Source organism: Siniperca chuatsi, linkage group LG20 (genome assembly GCF_020085105.1).
Source record: "Siniperca chuatsi isolate FFG_IHB_CAS linkage group LG20, ASM2008510v1, whole genome shotgun sequence".
Lineage (NCBI taxonomy): Eukaryota > Metazoa > Chordata > Actinopteri > Centrarchiformes > Sinipercidae > Siniperca > Siniperca chuatsi.
In genome coordinates this window covers 24,307,029-24,328,923 of record NC_058061.1, presented here as the reverse complement: position 1 = coordinate 24,328,923, position 21,895 = coordinate 24,307,029, and the positions used below count along the sequence as shown (strand labels likewise).

Below are 21,895 nucleotides of genomic sequence, written 5' to 3'. Positions count from 1 at the left end.
TAATGGATTGTACTTGTATAGCGCCTTTCTAGTCACTTCACATTGCATTGGTAAATGGACTGCACTAGTCTAGTCTTTTCCGACTACTCAAAGCGCTTCAACTACATATCACATTCACCCCATTCACGCACATTCATACACTGATGGCATACTAAGTGCTCATCAGTCCAAGGTAACAAATCACTCATACACACTCACACACCGAAGGGAGAAATTTGGGGTTCTGTGTCTTGCCCAAGACACACATGTGCTGGGGGAAGCCGGGATCAAGCTGAGGACCTTCCGATTGGTGAACAACCCGCTCTACCACTAAGCCACTAAGAGGGCTGATCCGTGGGCGGTTGCTGCTGGGATGCAAGTCTGAAGTTGCTGCTGGGACTCAAGTATGATGAACCCTGGCTGGGTTGCCTGGGCGAGGATGTCTGATGTTGAGAGACCTGAAACACCCGAGGACCCCATGTCACATCACTGATGATGCATCCCAGTGCATCCAGAAGATGTATCTTGCACATTCGTACATAATAGTCCTGTTTATTCTTGACTGTTAAATGTCCAGCTTTGTTGTCCTTGTTCTTAGCTGTTATGTCTATTCCTGTGTAAGTACATTGAGAGCAATGAAAACACTGGAGTCAAATTCCTTGTATGTGTACACATGCTCGGCCAATAAAGCTGATTCTGAAAAGTAAGCAGAAGCTCCCTCTCAGCAAGGCAATTTCCATCTAAACGAAAAAACCCACGTTAGTCTTAAACATCTTTGCCCAAATAGAATGAATAAGAATATCTTTTAAATGTTCTTAATATGTTCTAATATGCTATAATGTTCTTGACTGTAAGCTGCTGCTCTGACAGAGGCCTGTTAGTCACCAGCAACAATTGGCTGTAATAGGCTGTAATATGACTGGATATGGCTAATATGACTAATATGACTGAAAAAGTGTAACAAAATAATTTAAGTTCTCAAAGGTTTCAACCACATCTCAGGCGTCGTCATGTGCTCTAAGTGACAAGACCAGAAATAAAAAAAATGACAATAAAATAAAATAGTATTGCTTTTTCTCATTTGCTGTTTTCATTGAGAACAAGACATCTTCTTTTTCTTTGCCTTTAGTCTCAAATATGTGTGGAGTCTGTACTTGTTTGTAAATATTAATCATCAAGCCTATCAGTGGCCACAGGTTAATGGTAATGGTGCAATAGGCTGATATATGTACCATATTGATTTGGTTAACACAATTTTTTCATTAATTTATAAGTCGATTGACAGAAAATTAATCAATACTGTTTTTCTTTGTTATATTGTTAACTTAATATCTTTGGGTTTTGGACTGTTGGTTGGACAAAACAAGACATTTGAAAAAATCACCCTTGGCTCGAGTAAACCGGAATGGACTATTTGCTGACATTTTATAGACTAAACCAACCTAACTAACCATTATTTGCAACTATAGGTGTAATATAAATTCAGTTATCAGTTTATTAGGTACACCTAGTTTAAACTAATGTAGTCCGATAGAACAGCCCTATAATAAATCCTACCTTCATGAAGGTTATAATGTTCAGTTTTTGATGAAACTGTTTTAGAGATGTAGAGGTGTTGGTTCAACTGTATAATCAGTTTGGGGGATGTAATTTGTAGTGCTGTTGACCTATATTTAGTCTACCCTCACTGATAAAAACATGGTGGACAAAATATATAAAACACTTGTCAGTATAATGTAATACCCCAAACTACTGCCTCCAAAATGATAATACAGTTGAATCAACACCTAAAATAGTTTCAAAAACTGAACATTATAACCTTCATGAAGGTATTTTACAGGTTAAACAACTTGTGTTTGATGTTAAAATGTGTCTTTGATGGCTAACCTTTTTCTCTCTGTTCTGCTTGTCTAACAGGGTCCCTTCTTTCCGAGCAGTTGGCTGTACATGGAGACCCCAAGTTGGTCAGGTCAGTGTGTGTGTGTGTGTATATGTGTGTGTGTGTGGATGTGCACTTCTCGTTTTGTTGCATACAATCACTCGACAGGCCCACATCTGTATGTTCCCACATTCAGTGGTACATCGGATACATGTGCTCAGACTTTTACAGCACAGCTACCCAGGTATGCGTGAGTGTGTGTGCACAGAGGGAGAATGTGCTGACTGCAGTGCTTTGGTTCTGGGCATGCCCATTAGAAGTGGCTATAAATCCTGAGTGCAGTGCTCTCACTGTGTCAGCAGTCCAGCCAATGAATGGATATTAAACGCCACAAAAAAGCCTCTTTAATTCTGCCTGCCTCTGCCACACCGCTGCACACTCCCTCCCTCTTTCTCTTTATCTAGCTATGTATCTATCCATCCACCTTTTTTCTTTCTCTCATTTTCTTTTCTCTTCTCTTCTCTCTTCCATCTCTCTTGCTCCTTCCCTCTCGCTCTCTCTCCCTTCCTCTGTAATAATTAAATATAAAGAAGAAAAGGGTCCTTCAGCCCTGCCAGGCCTGTTGGGGTGAACATATCCACAGTTAAGACCCTGGTATTCACTAGCATCAATGAAATATTATTTACAACTAGTCATATTGGCCTTTTTATCTGAAATGTAGGCCTGTATATGTACCCTCTCACTGTGTTTTGATCATAGATTAGAAGAAAGCTGGATTAAGAAAGGCTACAAGGTTGTTGAAAAGGAGGAAGAAAATTCTAGTGAGTTTATAGATTTCTAGAGAGTGAGTTTAAGAATTCTAGATTGCTCGCAGATGTGGATCATGTACTAGCAGTTGTTAATCATGCAGAGACATTTTGAATGCAGAGATAACTGAATACCTAAATGTCTACAGTTAAAATGTTGACTGTTTGGCTGAGACTAAGCCTTATGTTGGATTAACTTGTGCGGTAGTTTAGGATCTTAAACACTAAGTCTTTTGCTGTTATTTTTCCCACTTTCCACTGCGTGCATGGTGTGTTTTAGTGCAGACTCATAAATGCTGGCTGTAAACGCTCAGTCCTAATGTTACCCTGCATACTCCCTCCAACTCAGCGCTCCCTTCCACACCTCTATGCAGCTTGATCATAAAAAATGTATCATTATTATTTTGATTAAATTTGAGGTTCTGAAGTGTGACCCTGGCTGTAGGTGGGGCCATCTGTCCTACTGGCACATCAATACCAATCTAATAGCAGGAGGAAAGATCAATCACAACCAGCTTAGATCTGTGGAAATATACACAGTCCATGTGGTTCCTCTGCAGTCTCTGCACCACTCCGTTGTATATAATCTCCATGGTTCATGGTATGTATGCCTCTGAGTGTTTGACATTGGTTTTAGTACGTTTGGTGGTACACATGCTTTGCTTTACCAGAACATACTACACAGACAAAAAGGTGAGGATTAAGAAGCTGTATTATGGATTTATTTGGATATTATACATTTATTAAATTATTATTAGAAGAGACTGATCCGAACATCTTAGAGCAAACACCATACAGCACACTCATTAAATATTTTATAGCAGAAATCAATTTAATCAACGTATGCCACAAGGGCGTGACAGGAATTTATAATACACATAATAAGCTGGAGTACACACACACACACACACACACACACACACACACACACACACACAGTTCCTCCTCCCTCTCCATAATATCAATTACAGTTTGGTCTGGTTTAGCCTCTATCAGTGTTCGTCAGCAGGCCTTCAGGCCCAATCAAGCCTCTGCAGCCCAATCACACTGACATGGCAGCTAATTGGAAAGTTGTGCGTGGCTCAGAGAGAGGATCATTGTTGGAGAGAGTTGCGGCTCCTTTGAAGCTCCATGATGAGATGTGTGTTGGTGATATGGTACAAGAGCAATTGTGTTTTATGTGTACCAATATACAGGGTCAATAATGGCCCTTTTATTGAAGTCTAGTATCAAAAAAGTTATTATTCTTTGTTGTTGACAGATTTGTGAGTAGTCAGGGCATCACAACAAAACCATACAACAGTTGAATCAAGTCCAGTTAAACCAAATTGACTAAAGCACTGATTTGGTTGAAGTGATATGCTGGCATGTCTCTGTGGTGAAGCTTGTTGAAAAAATAAATAAATAAACGGGATCATTTATAGAAATGATGACCAAAACTGCCCTGTTTCTCCTTTTTCTTCCAAGTTGGAATGGGCAGCTCCCCTTTGTCTCTGCTAACTCTCTGTTTGTCTGGGGAAGATATCGGCTGCCATGTGCCTCCTCCAGCAAACATTTTCTTTTCCCCCATTAGTGAGCAGCTTCACCCAGAGGGTGGAGTTTGCACCTATGTTCTCACAACCTCTTCTAGATCTAACCCCACTCTGTGCAGGTGCCCTGACCACTGAGTAGGAGTTGAGAGAGTAATGAGACAGATGTGATCCCTCATTGACTTCCCATCCATTTACACTACCTCAAATGTTAGGTAAAATAGAATTTCTCAAACAAAAATCATAAATGATGTTGTCCACCTGTGATATGATAGATGTTGTTCTCCTGACTGTTAAGTGCAACATCAGCCATGTCACATAGCATCACGTCTTTGACATGCATCAACTCACACGTAGCACACATATAATACGTGCCATAGTGGCATATTCTGAGGAGTCCAGTCACTGCAGATGTGTGGGCTTGCATAGAAAACAATGGGTACGGGTGTTTTGACGTGTATAAAACCTGTTAATCCCCATCGAAAACGTAGCGTGCCTTTGAATGGCATCTTTGTATACTGTGATTTACAGATTTTTCCACTCTCTCAAGTACAGTGTAAAATTCTAGGTGTGAATATTTGTATTGATTTTTAAAATTATTTTTTGTATACTTTTTTTGCCAGTATTGAATGTTTACAGAAATCAGAAATCAGCAGATTCAGAAACCATTGTTGGTGTATCCTGAGTGTATGTTCAAGGTCCATTCACAAACTGAAGAGAAAACAACTTCCTGGCCACTGACTAAAAAAGAGGGTAGTTGTTGTGATTCTTAGTTCTAGAGCTTAAACACAAAATAACACAAACTGTAACATCTTGTAAATGCAGCAACAGTCAAAAATATGTCCTTATTTTTAGATTTTTGATTAAGCTGCTCATCTTCAGAAACAAACTTTTCAATATCACAGAAACAACAAATGTAAATGTAAGTCTCCTCCAGTGATTAATGGTGTACCCTTTCTATCTACAACCTTCAGCTCTGTGGTAAGTTCCCTAAACAAGTGTACTTCTCCAGTACCCTGTAAAGCTTGAAAACTTGTCTTCTCAAAATTATACAATTACGTTGAAGGTCTTTTACTGCCCATAGGTTAATTGAAGCTCTTGTTGTTCCTCTAGATGGGAAATTAATCTCACTCCTACATTGTTATTTTACATTTGTCACATATTTGCCATCAGAGTCAGATGGGACAGTTCTACAGTATATACTGGGTAAAATAAATATGGACTAAGACAAGACAGTGGCTTGATCCAACCAGAGAGACATTCAGCAGTAACTATTGACTGATCCCTGGACACAAAAACTAATTCAAACTGTACCTGTGACACTGATTGCGCCGGACTTACTGCTCTGAGCTGATCGGTGGAATTCGACCCCATAGTCATTGTTAATGCTGGTGAAGCTGTAGGAGTTTGTTTTCTCCTCATTAAAAATTAAACCATGGCCTTAATGGTGATAGCACAAGGCAACCGGCGAGCTGTTAAAGTCCCCCTTACATTATTAACACAGATAAACACTAGCATCTGGGGCTAAAGTGGAGAGATTGCTGTGATGATCATTTAAAGGGACAGTTCACCCCAAAATCAAAAATACATATTTTTCCTTTTCCTTTCCATTTGAAAAACTCAGAAACAGATTTGTTGTGAGCAGTTTCATCCAGGAACTATTTTCTTTCTACTGATAGTTCCTACATTATACTGCTCACATCAAGGTCTGTGAGGTCTTTGAGTGCCACAAGACGAGTGCCATATAGTTCCATTATATTCAAGAAAGGCAGACATGTTTTCGGCTGATATCTCCAAAACTCTGCAACTCACACCAAAACAATCTAGATGGATAAATAGCACTACAGATAAGAGAAAAAATATAACATAGGCATGCTTATACACTACAAATATCTTCACTTCTATCTTCAGTTGTATTTGCATATACTCATTGGCACAAAGGGGTGAAAAGGCTCAATAGACACAAACTGTGATCAGTGTGGATTCATTGGCTTTCATTATAAAGACACACAAACACACAGACAGAGAGAGCTCAGGAATGTAAATGACGAAGTTTCTCATTGTATTTGTTAAAGTGATATCCAGTGTCTCTGAGCTGCTTTTAACACTCCCAGAAAGGCCATTACAATTAAAGGACCGCTGGCCAGAGTGAAGGGAAATGGAGAAGACTGTGATGAGAGTAAAAGAGGGATGTCAGCACAAACAGTGGCGGAGATGCTTTTAGCCTCTCTCCGCAGAAGTAATGTCCAATTACTGCTCCGTTTGAGGCCGCTTCCTCACACTGTCATCAGCACACAAGCACCAGGTTATGGCCCTCTGCAATGGGGCGATTGTCAGCTGCCATGGATCACAATCAGCCAGCAAGTCCTCTGGGCCATCCAGAGGAAAGGGGCATTTCACATTGAATATTCATGTTGTTTTACTGGTTATATTAGGCTGGAGAACTCTCAGGCAATGCATTTCCAACATCATCATGAATAAACCCTCCCTCTACACCTTCAACAGTACACTCAGACATGCTCAGTGCTGGTTTTCAACGCTCTGTATCATATCTTTATCTTTGTGAACTGTTTGCTTCAGTTCAGTTCTATATTTTTCTCACCTGAGTTTACAGGCATTAAAGGAAAAATAATAGATGACAGTGTGTACATTTGTTGTCGTGTTTCATCTTCTCTGATTCTGACCAGCAGGTGGTACCAGATATTTAACTTTCTTGTCTTTGTCTTTTTCTCTCTTTCATTGCACAAGTCTCTCACACTTTGAAGGGTATCACAATTGCAAGAGTGTTGTAAAAATGCTGTGTTGAAACATGTCAGGGCAGTGAATCTTTGTTATTTCTGATACTGTTGATTGAAATTACTGCAGACTGCCTTCCTGTCTGGACATTTGCAGCTTGGTATTCAGTCTGGCTGTGAGTGATTTTTGCCTCTAGTCTCTGAGTCTTTCCTTGTTGATCAGTGATCTACAGAGAGTCAGAGAAAAAAAACAACATTCGTTTTCACAATTACTTTCGGACTACATGACAAGAAGAGTTGCATAATTTTTTTACATCAGAATTCTCATTTGACCACACCTCAGCAAGTTAAGAATGTTCAGCAGTTGTTGTTGTTTATCCCATTTTTCCAAACCACTAATGTGGAAATTAAACCATTGAACCCACCCATAATATCCATTTTCATAATGCATTTCATAGAAAACCTGTGTGCACACTACTAGGGGTTGGAGGGCTACATTAAGCACAGTAGGTCAAAGTTCAACAGGGAAGTCACTCTGCAAAGTCTACAGAACATGTGTGATAAAACAGGAGATTTGTTTACAGCCCATGTAATCTGTGTGATTGCTGTTACTTGCTCTTCTAGATTCCTGTCTTGTGATGTTACTGTGTCCTTAGGTCACAGTAATCAAACTGGTGAGTAAAATATTGTTACAACTGATGAGAAAGATGGTGTAAAAAAGTAAATTCTCCTTTAAGCTTTTCAGACACGACTTTAAAAAAGCTTCTAGTGCTTGAAGCAGCAACTGTACCACCACCACACACTACACTACATATACACACTACAGTGTTACAGTTTTCGATGATTTTTAGTTTCTAACCATCCTTTGAACCAAAAAAAGTCTCTTTGACTAGTGATGGTTTCATTTTTTTCTGTTCTTATCCCAAGATCTAGCCTTCAGATTCTTCTTCTTTTTCTTTCGGCTGTTCCCTTTCAGGGGTCGCCACAGCAAATCATGTGCCTCCATCTAACCCTGTCCTCTGCATCCTCTTCACTCACACCAATTAACTTCATGTCCTCTCTCACTACATCCATAAATCTCCTCTTTGGTCTTCCTCTTGACCTCCTGCCTGGCAGCTCCAACCTCAGCATCCTTCTACCAATATATTCACAGTCTCTCCTCTGAACATGTCCAAACCACCTCAGTCTGGCCTCTCTGACTTTATCTCTGAAACATCTAACATGAGCTGTCCCTCTGATGTACTCATTCCTGATCCTGTCCATCCTCGTCACTCCTAAAGAGAACCTCAACATATTAAGCTCTGCTACCTCCAGCTCTGCCTCTTGTCTTTTCTTCAGTGCCACTGTCTCTAAGCTGTACAACATCGCTGGTCTCACCACCGTCTTGAACACCTTTCCTTTCATTCTTGCTGATACTCTTTTATCACACAACACACCTGACACTTTTCTCCACCCGTTCCAACCTGCTTGCACTCGCCTCTTAACCTCTTTTCCACAGTCTTCATTGCTCTGAACTGTTGACCCTAAGTACTTACAGTCCTGCACCTTCTTCACCTCTGCTCCCTTTAATCTCACCGTTCCACCTGGGTCCCTCTCATTGACGCACATGTATTCTGTCTTACTGCGGCTAAGCTTCATTCCTCTGTTTTCCAGAGCAGACCTCCATCTCTCTAGATTTTCCTCCACCTGCTCACTGCTTTCACTATAAATCACAATGTCATCCGCAAACATCATAGTCCATGGAGATTCCTGTCTAACCTCATCTGTCAGCCTGTCCATCACCAGAGCAAGCAAGAAAGGGCTCAGAGCTGATCCCTGATGCAGACCCACCTCCACCTTGAACTCCTCTGTCACACCTACAGCACACCTCACCATGGTCTTACAGCTCTCATACGTGTCCTGCACATACTTCTCTGCCACTCCAGACTTCCTCATACAATACCACTGCTCCTCTCTCGGCACCCTGTCATACGCTTTCTCTAAATCTACAAAGACACAATGCAACTCCCTATGACCTTCTCTGTACTTCTCCATCAGCATCCTCAAAGCAAATACTGCATCTGTTGTACTCTTTCTAGGCATGAAACCATATTGCTGCTCACAAATGCTCACCTCTGCCCTTAGCCTAACTTCCACTACTACTACACTCTACTGCCACCTCTCCTAGACACTTCCATACTTCCACAGGTATGTCATCAGGACCAACTGCCTTTCCACTCTTCATCCTCTTCAACGTCCTCCTCACTTCACTCTTGCTAATCTTTGCTACTTCCTGCTCCACACCAGTCACTTCTTCTACTCTTCGTTCCCATTCATTTTCCTCATTCATCAACTCTTCAAAGTACTCCTTCCATCTTCCCATCACACTCCTGGCACCTGTCAATACATTTCCATCCTTATCTTTAATCACCCTAACCTGCTGCACATCCTTCCCATCTCTATCTCTCTGTCTGGCCAACCTCTACAAATCCACCTCTCCCTCATTAGTGTCCAACCTAGCATACAAGTCCTCATATGCTCTTTGTTTGGCCTTTGCCACCTCTACTTTCACCTTACGCTGCATCTCCCTGTACTCCTGTCTACTCTCTTCAGTCCTCTCAGTGTCCCACTTCTTCTTAGCTAACCTCTTTCTCTGTATACACTCCTGCACTTCCTCATTCCACCACCAATTCTCCTTGTCCACTTTCCTCTTTCCAGATGACACACCGAGTACACTCCTACCTGTCTCACTGATCACATTAGCTGTAGTGGTCCAGTCATCTGGGAGCACTTCCTGACCACCCAGAGTCTGTCTCAGCTCCTCCCTGAAAACTACACGACATTCTTCCTTTTTCAACTTCCACCACTTCGTCCTCTGCTCTGCCTTTGTCCTCTTCATCTTCCTCACCACCAGAGTCGTTTTACACACTACCATCCTGTGTTGTCTGGCTAGACTCTCCCCTACCACTACTTTACAGTCACTGGTCTCTTTCAGATTACAACGTCTACACAAGATGTAGTCCACCTGAGTGCTTCTACCTCTGCTCTTATATGTCACCCTATGTTCCTGCCTCTTCTGGAAGAAAGTGTTCAATACAGCCATTTCCATCCTCTTTGCAAAGTCTACCACCATCTGTCCTTCTGCGTTCCTGTCCTGAAGACCAGACCTGCCTGATACTCTTTTCACCTCTAGAACATTCCTCACAAACTCCTCTTTCAGGATAACTCCTACTCCGTTTCTCTTCCTATCTGACCCATGGTAGAACAACTTGAATCCTGCTCCTAAGCTTCTAGCCTTGCACCTCTACAGTTTCGGAGTGCAATTCACTTTTACACCACTGTCATAAATGCAAATCGCACCTTGATGCGACGGTACTCAGAGAGACTACACCACCAATTCTCAGCCAACGACTCTGCTTCTGTCTGGAGGGGGCTCAGACAGATCACCAACTACAAACCTAAGCCCCCCCACTCCATTAACAACTTATGCCTGGCCAACCAGCAGAATGAGTTCTACTATCGATTTGAAAGACAATGGGACAGTCCTGACACCATCCCTCGCGACCCCATCCACCAGTTTCAGCCAACCATCTCCCTCACCTCAGTAGGAACCTGAGCCTCTCCACAACTGCCCAACCCAGAGGCTCCCCCCTCCCCTACTGCAACAATGACTCCCTCTCCTGGAGAGGGACATTAACAGACTATTTAGGAGGCAGAACCCCCGCAAAGCAGCTGGACCAGACTCTGTCTCTCAGTCCACCCTGAAACACTGTGCCGATCAGCTGTCTCCAGCGTTCTTCAACACCTCACTGGAGACAAGCTATGTGCCAGCCTGCTTCAAATCCTCCACTATCATCCCTGTCCCCAAAAAACCAAGGATCACAGGATTTAATGACTACAGACCCATCACCCTGACCTCTGTAGTAATGAAGTCTTTTGAGCGCCTTGAGTTGTCCCACCTCAAGGCCATTACAGACCCACTCCTGGATCCCCTGCAGTTCGCCTACAGAGCCAACAGGTCTGTAGATGATGCAGTAAACATGGCCCTTCACTTCATCCTGCAGCACCTGGGCTCCTCGGGAACCTACACCAGTCCGTCAAGCTCCTGAAGTTTGCTGACGCCACCACCCTCATTACGCTCATCTCTGACGGGGTTGAGTCTACAGGTGGGCGATTGACCACCTGGTGACCTGGTGCAGCCAGAACAACCTGGAGCTCAACACTCTAAAGACAGTGGAGATGGTTGTAGATTTCAGAAAGAACCCCGCCCCTATCACCCTGTGTGACTCCCCTGTCGACACTGTGGAGTCCTTCTGCTTCCTGGGCACCATCATCACCCAGGACCTCAAGCCCAGCAGAGGATGTACTTCCTGGAGCAGCTGAAGAAATTCATCTGCCAAAGACAATGATGGTGCACTTCTACACTGCCATCATTGAGTCCATCCTCACCTCCTCCATCACCATCTGATACGCTGCTGCCACTGCCAAGGACAAGGGCAGACTGCAGCGTATCATTCGCTCCACCAAGAAGGTGATTGGCTGCAATCTACCTTCCCTCCAGGACCTGTATGCCTCAAGGACCCTGAGTCATGCAGGAAAGATTGCGGCCGACCCCTACCACCCTGGTCATAAACTGTTTCAGACACTCGCTTCCGGCAGGAGGCTACGGTCCACCTGGACCAAAACCTCACACCACAAAAACAGTTTCTTTCCGTCTGCAGCTGGCCTCATCAACAACTTACTTATCATACCTATAAAACATATAAACTTTTGCACATTCACATGTAAATACGTTGCACATTGCACACACTGTAATTTAAATAACATATCTTCATATTGTACATATTCTTTATTATTAATTATTATTTTCTTATAAAGTTTTTGTTTTAAAATTCTTTAATATCTTATTGTCAGTTTTATAGTTACAATTCTGGACCTGCAGTACTTGCTTTATGTGTCTTTATACTTCTTTATATTTCTACTATTTTTATCGTCAGACACCAAAATACCAAAGCAAATTTCTTGTATGTGTAAACCTACTTGGCAGTAAAGCTGATTCTGATTCTGATTCTGATTCGGAAATGTGGGCAAGAGAAAGGGGATGACACGCAAAGGGCTGCGGGCTGGATTCAATTATTTAAAGGTAAAGTAGCTGCATAATGTTGCTTTAAGAGCTATCACATACACTTTCTAAAATGCCCTTTAAACTTATATTTTTTAAGTTATTTTGATATTGTAATCAACAATTTAGCAGATTGTTTTTTTAAATCTGAGATATTTCAATAAATAAATACATGAATAAATACAATCAAGACATCAGTCATTTGACAGCATGTGGTCTTTCTAGCTATAGATTTTTCAATTCATTATGAACTGACACACTCAGACTCACTGCAACCTGTATGCCGAACATGCAGCTTTTCAATCCATCGCAGTAACATGCTAAGGCTGCTGATTAGAGTCACTTCTTACCTGTTTAATGACCAGCTGCAGGATGGGGTCATAATTATGAGTGTAAGTGTGTGGTTGTGTGGGTGTTTTTCCCTTCATGCATGCAAGCATGCACCCACACCTACAAATGTGCTGACTGTCTAATCATTAAATGACTGAAAGGGCATATTTGCAAGCACTGTCACATAATGATGACACACACACACACACACACACACACACAGTGCGTTCTAATTTCGATTCCATCACAGTAGTAAAAATATCAACATTTGCAATTACATTACTTCATTGTAAAATATTACAATGAAAATGTTTAACAGCTGCTGTCACATCGTTAGTTCAGACAGTTCAAGTTAAAACAGTTAAAACCTCCCTCTCTCTCCTTTCTTTCTGTTTCTCTCTCTGTGTCTTTATTCTCTCATGCATCATGTTGACAACAGTACAGTTACTTTTGTGAAATGAAGAAAAATGTTTAAGTCAGCTTTTCTCTGTCTCTCTCTCTCTCCCTCCCATATCCCTCTTGGCCATCTAGATATGTGTATGACACTGTGTGCATATGTGTGTGTGTGTGTGTGTATGCGTATGTGTGACGGTGTGCGTGCGTGAGGAGGTCAGACGGGAGTAATTTCTGCTCATTGGAAAGCACTTTACATATGAAGACCCGTATAGGATTTGGCTGCAGATGCAGAGTTGCCAGTTATTAGTCAGTTGACTCACATTCGTTGCCTTAAACTTCATATAGAGAGAATAATGGACGGTACAAACACATACAGTCATGCAGCTTTGCGTGTTTCTACAGAAGCAATTTTGACTATGCTGCCATTCCACAACTCGTATCACAGAGAAACAGAAGAAGGCGACATGATAAAAAAAATCTTTGTCACACACAAACACAGTGTTATACAAACAAAAAAGTGTGTTCTTCATCTTCCCATATGTAACATCCACTTAGCCCTGATTTGGTGTGAATGCTGCTCCTGTCTTGTAGGAAGACGTATGTGTGTGTGTGTGTGTGTGTAAGAGAGAGATAAAAATTGCCCTGAAATTCATTTAGGTGTCAATATTGCTCCTTCCCTCCTCTCTGATATCAATAAGTGACACGCAACCTCCGCTTCCACTTTGATATGGAAATCTCTGCCCCTATTCAGTGTGTGTGTGTGTGTGTGTGTGTGTGTGTGTGTGTGTGTGTGTGTGCGCGCATGTATAATATGCATACTCATAGGGGCATGCCTTTGTGTGTGAATGTATGTGATAATATGTCTAATGAAAATAGCATCTTCTATCTGATAATTGGAGTGTGTCTCTGAGTTTGATTGTGTCATGGGATTAAGACTAAATCCAGGATATCAATTTGGGTCAATTGTGACTCTTGTCTGTCATGAGCAAATGAAGTAGCTTGACATTGGTATAGAGCCACAAAAACTTGTATGGAGAAGGTTGGAGTGGGATTTGTTTATTTTAACCCTAACCAACATGTTATCTCAACGTTAATGGCAGCTGTAGCTTAGAGCGGTGGTGTTCTGCCTCTTAAAAGGAAGTTTTTCCTTGCCACTGTCGCCAAGTGCTTGCTCATGGTGGGGTTTGTTGGGTCTGTAAATAATATTATAAAGAGTATGGTCTAGACCTGCTTTATAGGAAAAGTGCAATGAGATAACTTCTGTTATGAATAGGCGCTATATAAATATAATTGAATTGAATTGAGTTGCTCCCAAAGGCTGTGCAATAGGTGTGTGAGTGTGTGTGAATGACTAATTTCTTTCTGATAAGCAGTTGGCACCTTGCATGGCAGCCTCTGCCATTAGTGTATGAATGTGTGTGAATTGGGTGAATGTGACATGTAGTGTAAACCGCTTTGAGTGGTCGGAAGACTAGAAAGACGCTACAGTCCATTTAACATTGACCATGTAGGTTTTTACCCAAACCACTATGTTTGCTTTGCATTATGTATGCTTAAAAAAGTAATCTGTGTGCCTAGATCTAAACAAACCTCAACTACTTTAAAGGGAAGCACTTTAAAGGACTTTACAGGGAAGCAAAAACAACATATTTTGTCATTTAGTTCGGGGGATGTGTTCGAAATGTTGATTAAATATGGATCTGACACACTGAAATGACAGCTGTAGCAAACTGAATTTAATTATTTTTAATGAGCTACTTGATCCAAATACAGGAGATGACCATTTAGAACAAAATTTTTTGCATGCATGAAAAATTTTTACTCTTAATCTACTGAAATTGATTCAATGTGAGCTTGAGGTGTACAACTCAGGGAAACTAAGCACATCAGCGTTAATGTTTGATTATCCAGTCTGGGCCAATAGTTTATGATATTAGTTAGCTAAAATTGCTATATTAATTCTGTCATATTGCTAACCATTTCCTCTATTTTAGGATACAAGTCTGTGTGCTCCAGTATACTTTGGATCTTACCTCTGAAGTCTCCCCTGATACAAACAGTTCTGTTAAACAGCATAATGATATTCCAGTAGGTGGATAGCCTGTTATGTATGGTTCAGGCTGGTAGTAGGATTGGATGTAGCTGGTAGGTGCAGCAGTAGTGTGTCCATGCTATTCTTTATGATTTAGTAGATATATGAACCTACAGTCACATCTTCACTGCACCTGCAAGTGTGAGGGTATGCGTGTCCCCATTTCATCCAATGTTGTTGGCATATCACGTCCATACTGTGCCCACAAATTTAAATGGTAAATGGACTGTACTTGTATAACGCCTTTCTAGTCTTCCGACCACTCAAAGCGCTTCACAGCATATAAGTACTGTGTGTGTGTGAGAGTGTGTGTGAAGGCTATCCATGATTAGACCTTTCCTCTCCTCCTCAGTCATGTTGATAAGGCTTTGTTGGGACTCCTTAATCTTCATTAAAGATTGAAGTGAAGGTGGAGGAAAAACTTAGTGGAGGGAAGACGATAGTTACATTTTAAACTGCGAGATAAGGTCCTATCTGTGACTCCCACCTTCCTGCTCAGCTCAGCGTGAGAGGTTGTAGGTATAATATGCTTTTAGCTGGTAGAGAGGGACTGTGGGAGGATGGGCTGAAATGGATCACCTCTCATTTCTGGCTGCCCCCTATAGCGGTAGGCAGCCCTTGGGCCATGCCAGCCAGGCCACTGCCAGCGCCATTATCTTTTTAATTATGCCTTGTCCACTGGCTCCATGTGGAAGTCCCAGTGTTGCAGCACGAGAGGAAGAGTGCTTTAATAAATGTCAGGCCGGATCCATATCAACACTATCATAGTTCTGCTGCTTCATCACTTACACTGTAGCCTGCACTGTACTCTGCTGCAGTGTGTGTATGTATGCAAACCTAGTGTGTATGCATGTGCATAGAGATGACACTTTGCCCTGTTTTATTTCCACTCTGTGACAGTGTACTCTGCTCTCTTTCCACTATAGATAATTTAGTTATTTATTTTATAATAGTTATTACTGGCAGTAATTTAGTTATTTATTTTAATTAAGATGACGTACTTTCACCTGCATGCTTCACCTATTTGGAGTAGGGGGGCTGCAAAGATACATGCATCCGCGTGACAGAAAATGTGCATGTGTGTATTAATGTTTAGAATAAACAACTGACAGATGTAGTATCACATTTTCTGTAGTTAAATCTGAAACTTGCGTGGTAATATTATTACAGCAGGATAGATATGATCCATATGATCAAGTATATATAAACAAGTCAGCTGCTGCTGACGCAGTTAAAAATGTAAAACTGAAAAGAAAATATCTTGAGCATACAGGATGAACATGTGATTGCTACTTACATTGTGGTGTTTTAATTCAACATTAGTGATGTGCCATGTTTCAGATACTGTAGATGTCCATCCTGTCTGTCCTCAGAATCAGCAGCCATCAGGACTTTCTCTGGGCAGACAGTTGTTTTTATCTCCTTACCTCCACAGGTTGATAGTAGCTTCGTTGCTGCTGTGTGCGCACAAGAGGACACAGAGATTACGTTTCAAGAAAATAAGAAAACACTGGATTTGCAGGAAAAAAGCTGCCAGGCAGCATAAAACCCAGTGTAAATTCTGTTTGTGAAAATTTCAAAATACTAATGACAATAAATCTAAGCTGATATCTGAATTTTAATGAAAAGTCATTGTCAGTGCCTTTAGACGAGTATACTAGTCTAGAGGCAATCATACCTGGAGAGCTGGTGATGGAATTAGAGAGTAGGGTTACCTACTCCTACTATTACCAACTGGTTTCATTCCCAGGTTGTCAAATATCGACATTTTGTCAGACGCACAAGGTACCCTTGAGCATCTGTATGAGACACACCAGGCTTTCACTTAACTCTAGTGTAAACTCATCCGCAGCAATATTAGACGCTCAGAGCAACTGCTCCAGCCGTCCATTCACTCCAATATTAACCTGACCACGGCACTATAAGCGGACCTCCCGACGGAGGTATTTTCCTCACTGTTAATTCCCATGTTAAGGTTTTCTTTCAATGATATTTCTCTGAACATTTCTCAACAAAAAAACACGAAAGTGTCCTTGATAATTCAACAATAAGATAGGTTGCCAGTTTTGGATAGCGGAAGGCTAGGCTACATTACCAATGATCCTTGGGCAACACTGCAAGAGGAATCCAGCTCACCGCTAAACCTAACCTAGTCTTCATAGTATATATATATTACAATATACAATTTTCTATTTCTATTTTATTTTTATTTTATGTGTATTTTTTATCTATCAACCTTTTCCCTGTATTTGCTGAATCTTGAGCTGCTGAAGGGAATTTCCCTGGTGTGGGATCAGTGAAATTGATCTAATCTTATTTGACGGCACCCCCAGTTGTTGCCTATATGCTCTCATGATTGTCATGAAGTCAAGAGCTCTCAATTGGTCCCATGTCTGTAGCTTCTTTTGTTGCTGGATTACCACACTCTTGACCTCTTCAGGCTTCTTGCTGATGTGCTGCGGTAAGCTATTGCCTCATTTCCGGTCACCGGTGTTTGTGTTTTACTAGTAGAGTATTTTTGCTGCTCTAGCTCATCACAGTTAATTTTGTTCGATTCTTCATTATAGTGACAAACTATCTGCTATACATTTAAACCTACATTAGTTCTACTCAAGCACTCATAGCTCCCACAGTTTACACGCTATTCATTTTTTGCTAGCTACCGTTCTTTAGCTTAGCAGATAGCAATGGCTTCTCTCTCTCTCTCTCACTCTCCTGCTCTCTCTTGCTCAGTGTGTCAAATGTTTAGCTATTCCTCTGCCTCCTTTAGTAATAATGGTACATGTAATAAATGTAGTTTATTTGTAGCATTGGAGGCGAGGCTTAGTGAATTGGAAACAAGGTTCCGCACCATGGGAACTAGCTCCTGTTAGCCGTCTCCCGGCTGCTCGGGAGGCTGGGTGACTGTCCGAAGGAAGCATAGCCCTAAGCAGAAGCCCACGGTTCACCACCAACCTGTTCACGTTTCTAACAAGTTCTCCCCACTCAGTGACACACCCGCTGAGAAACAAACTCTGATTATTGGCAGCTCTATTTTGAGAAACGTGAAGTTAGCGACACCAGCGACCATAGTCACATGTATTCCTGGAGCCAGAGTGGGCAACGCTGAATCCTATTTAAAACTGCTGGCTAAGGACAAATGTAAATACAGTAAGATTGTTATTCACGTTGGCGGTAACGACTTCCGATTACAGCAATCAGAGGTCACTAAAGTTAATGTTGAGTCAGTGTGTACATATGCAAAGACAATGTCGGACTCCGTAGTTTTCTCTGGGCCCCTGCCAAACCTGACCAGTGATGACATGTTTAGCCGCATGTCTTCATTTCACCGTTGGCTGTCGAGGTGGTGTCCAGCAAGTGATGTGGGCTTTGTAGATAATTGGCTGACTTTTTGGGGAAGACCTGGTCTGATTAGGAGAGATGGCATTCATCCCCCTTTGGATAGAGCAGCTCTCATATCCAGAAATCTGACTGATTTTATTAGTGGACCTAAACCATGAGAACCCAGAGTTAAGACCAGGAGGCAGAGTTATAGTCCTACACACTTCTCTGCACCAGAGAAGTTACCCACCCAAAATTCCTTACTGACGGTGTCTGCCCCCCGACCACTTAAATTAATAAAACCGAAAGTAAACAGAATAGGAGTTATACATAAAAACCTAAACAAAAACGCTGAATTAGCACAACAAAATAGGAGAATTAAATGTGGACTCTTTAACATCAGATCTCTGTCATCTAAAGCTGTACTAGTGAACAAATTAATATCAGAGTATCATATTGACTTATTTTGTCTTACTGAAACCTGGCTGGGTCATGAAGAATATGTTAGCCTAAATGAATCCACTCCACCCAGTCATATTAATACTCACATTCACACTCGAGGCACCAGCCGAGGAGGTGGAGATGCAGCCATTTTTGACTCAAGCCTATTAATCAACCCTAAACCTAAACTAAATAATTCATTCAAAAGCCTTGTTCTTAGTGGTTCACACCAGACCTGGAAAACACAATGGCCAATTCTATTTGTTATAGTGTACCGCGCTCCTGGTCCTTATTCTGAATTTTTATCTGAATTCTCAGAGTTTTTTGTCAAGTTTAGTCCTTAAAACAGATAAAGTAATTATTGTAGATGATTTCAATATTCATGTGGACATTGAATTGATAGCCTTAGTACTGCGTTTATCTCATTATTAGATTTGATTAGCTTTTGTCAGAGTGTACATGAAGCCACTCACTGTTTCAACCACACCCTGAACCTTGTTCTGGTATATGGCATTGAAATTGAACATTTAATAGTCACAAAATCTTTCATTATCGGACTGTTATTTAATAACTTTTCAACTGCTATTACTGGACTACACGTCATTAGGAAAAAACTCCTACTCTAGACGTCTATCTGATAGTGCTGTGGCTAAATTCAAGGAAGCCTTTCCATTTGTGTTTAATTCAGTGTTATGTCTCAATATAACAGAGGTCTCCTATGCAAGTCACAGCCCCTTCCAAATTGAACATCTAGTTGATAGTACTGCAGGCTCACTGTGAATGACAATCAATTCTATTGCCCCTCTAAAAAAATAAGATAATAAATCAAAGAAGGTTAGCTCCATGGTATAACCCCCAAACCCGCAAATTAAAGCAAACATCACGAAAACTTGAAAGGAAATGGCATTCCAACAACCTGGAAGAATCTCATTTAGTCTGGCAAGACAGTACAGGAAGGCCCTCCATAATGCCAGAGCAGCTTACTACTCATCATTAATAGAGGAAAATAAAAACAACCCCAGGTTTCTTATCAGTACTGTAGCCAGGCTGACAGAGAGTCATAGCTCTATTGAACCATATATTCCTATAGCCCTCAGTAGTAGAGAAAAAATTAATCGCATCCTGCCCTCAACCGGTACCAATTTATCTTCAAACACAGGAACCTTAGAAACAACTGTAAAACCTGATATATATTTTGACTGCTTTGCTCCTGTCGACCTTCTTCAACTAACTTTGACGATTAATTCATTTAAGCCAATCAACCTGTCTCTTAGACCCCATTCCAACTAGGCTGCTTAAAGATGTTTTATCCTTAGTAAGCACTTCTTTACTGGATATGATCAATCTGTCTTTATTAACAGGCTATGTACCACAATTCTTTAAAATAGCTGTAATTAAACCGCTTCTTAAAAAGCCCACTCTTGATCCAGGGTTTTTTGACAACTATAGACCTATATCTAACCTTCCCTTTCTCTCTAAGATCCTCGAGAAAGCAGTTGCAGTTGTGTGACTTTCTAAATAACAATAGTTTATTTGAGGATTTTCAGTCGGGATTTAGACTGCATCATAGCACAGAGACAGCACTGGTGAAAATTACAAATGACCTTTTAATTGCATCAGACAATGACCTTGTCTCTGTACTTGTCTTGTTAGATCTTAGTGCTGCGTTCGACACCAATGACCATCACATCCTATTACAGAGACTGGAACGTGTAATTGGCATTACAGGAACCGCACTAAGCTGATTTAAATCCTATCTATCAGATCTATTTCAGTTTGTACATGTTAGCGGTGAGTCCTCCGTGCACGCAAAAGTTAGTCACGGAGTTCCGCAAGGTTCTGTGCTTGGACGGATTCTATTCACCTTATATATGCTTGCTCTAGGCAATATTATTAGGAAACACTCCATAAACTTTCATTGTTATGCAGATAATACCCAATTATATCTATCGATCAAGCCAGATGAAACTAACCAGTTAGCTAAACATCAAGCATGCCTTAAGGACATAAAGACCTGGATGACCTGAAATTTTGATTGATTGATGTTAAACTCAGACAAAACTGAAATTATTGTACTTGGCCCCAAACACCTCCAAAACACATTATCATCACATAAGATGTAGATACTCTAGATGGCATTGCCCTGGCCTACTGACAAGAACTAGGAAAGAGATCACATTTCTCCAATACTAGCTTCTCTGCCCTGACTCCCTGTAAAATCCAGAATAGAATTTAAAATCCTTCTCCTCACCTACAAAGCTCTTAATGGTCAGGCACCATCAAATCTTAAAGATCTCATAATTCCATATTACTTATTATATTTATTATTATTATTAATTTGGGTTCGGGAGGCAGACACCATCTCCACATTTAAGAGTAGGCTTAAGACTTTCTTCTTTGATGAAGCTTATAGTTAGGGCTGGCTTGGGTGAGTCCTGAATCATCCCTTAGTTATGCTGCTATAGGCCTAGACTGCCAGGAGACTTCCCATGATGCACCTCTTTCCTCTCTCCTTCTCTCGCTTTCCATCTGTACGCATTTTTATCCCTTACTACATGTTACTATCTCGACATCTTCTCTCCGTAGTTTTGTGCTTTCTAATTTATCTCCTCTCTCCTTCTGTCGCTTTCAGCAGGTATTTCATCCTTCGGAGCTGCAGAGACTGGATCTGTGGTTGTGGGCCACTTGCTGCCCCTGTGTTCCTGCTCGACAACTGCTACAGTTGTTGCTATTGGCTCTGTTACTAATACTGTCATTATTTTTCCTATAGCTGTCATTCCTATTATTATTATTAATTTGTTAATATTACCACTACAATTACATTACTACTATTTTTTTAAATTCCAGGTGGTATTTGCATTGTGCCTCCCTTTCCCCCACACACCCCTCCCCCAAAACCTCTCTCTCTCTCTCTCTCTCTCTCTCTCTCTCTCATAACCTCTCTCTCTCTATCTCTAAGCCTTTCTCTCTCTCTCTCTGTCTCTCTTAAAACCTAACACAGCAGTGGTGGATGGCTGCCCACCATTGAGTCTGGTTCTGTCCAAGGTTTCTGCCTCTTAAAGGAAGTTTTTTCTTACCACTGTTGCCAAATGCTTGCTCATGGTGGGATTTGTTGGTCTCTGTAAATAATATTATAAAAAGTACGGTCTAGACCTGCTATTTAGAAAAAGTGCAATGAGATAACTTCTGTTATTATTTGGCGCTATATAAATAAAACTGAATTGAATTGATTATGAGCCTTCAAACATGCACCAAGGTCAAGGTTCAAAGGTAAGTATCTCAAAGC

General features: G+C 41.2%; 1 protein-coding gene across 9 annotated transcripts in view; it reads left to right on the top strand.

Moving 5' to 3' along the window:
- Positions 1-21,895, top strand: part of rbfox3a (RNA binding fox-1 homolog 3a) — an 869,263-nt gene that overhangs the window by 395,203 nt on the left and 452,165 nt on the right. For all 9 annotated transcript variants that reach the window (XR_006375924.1, XM_044178310.1, XM_044178308.1 and 6 more), the window contains one exon: positions 1,897-1,948. Coding sequence is in view for 8 of the 9 variants with exons in the window: in XM_044178310.1 (XP_044034245.1) it covers positions 1,927-1,948 (22 nt within the window). In the remaining variant the exon portion in view is untranslated. The remainder of the gene's footprint in view (positions 1-1,896; positions 1,949-21,895) is intronic.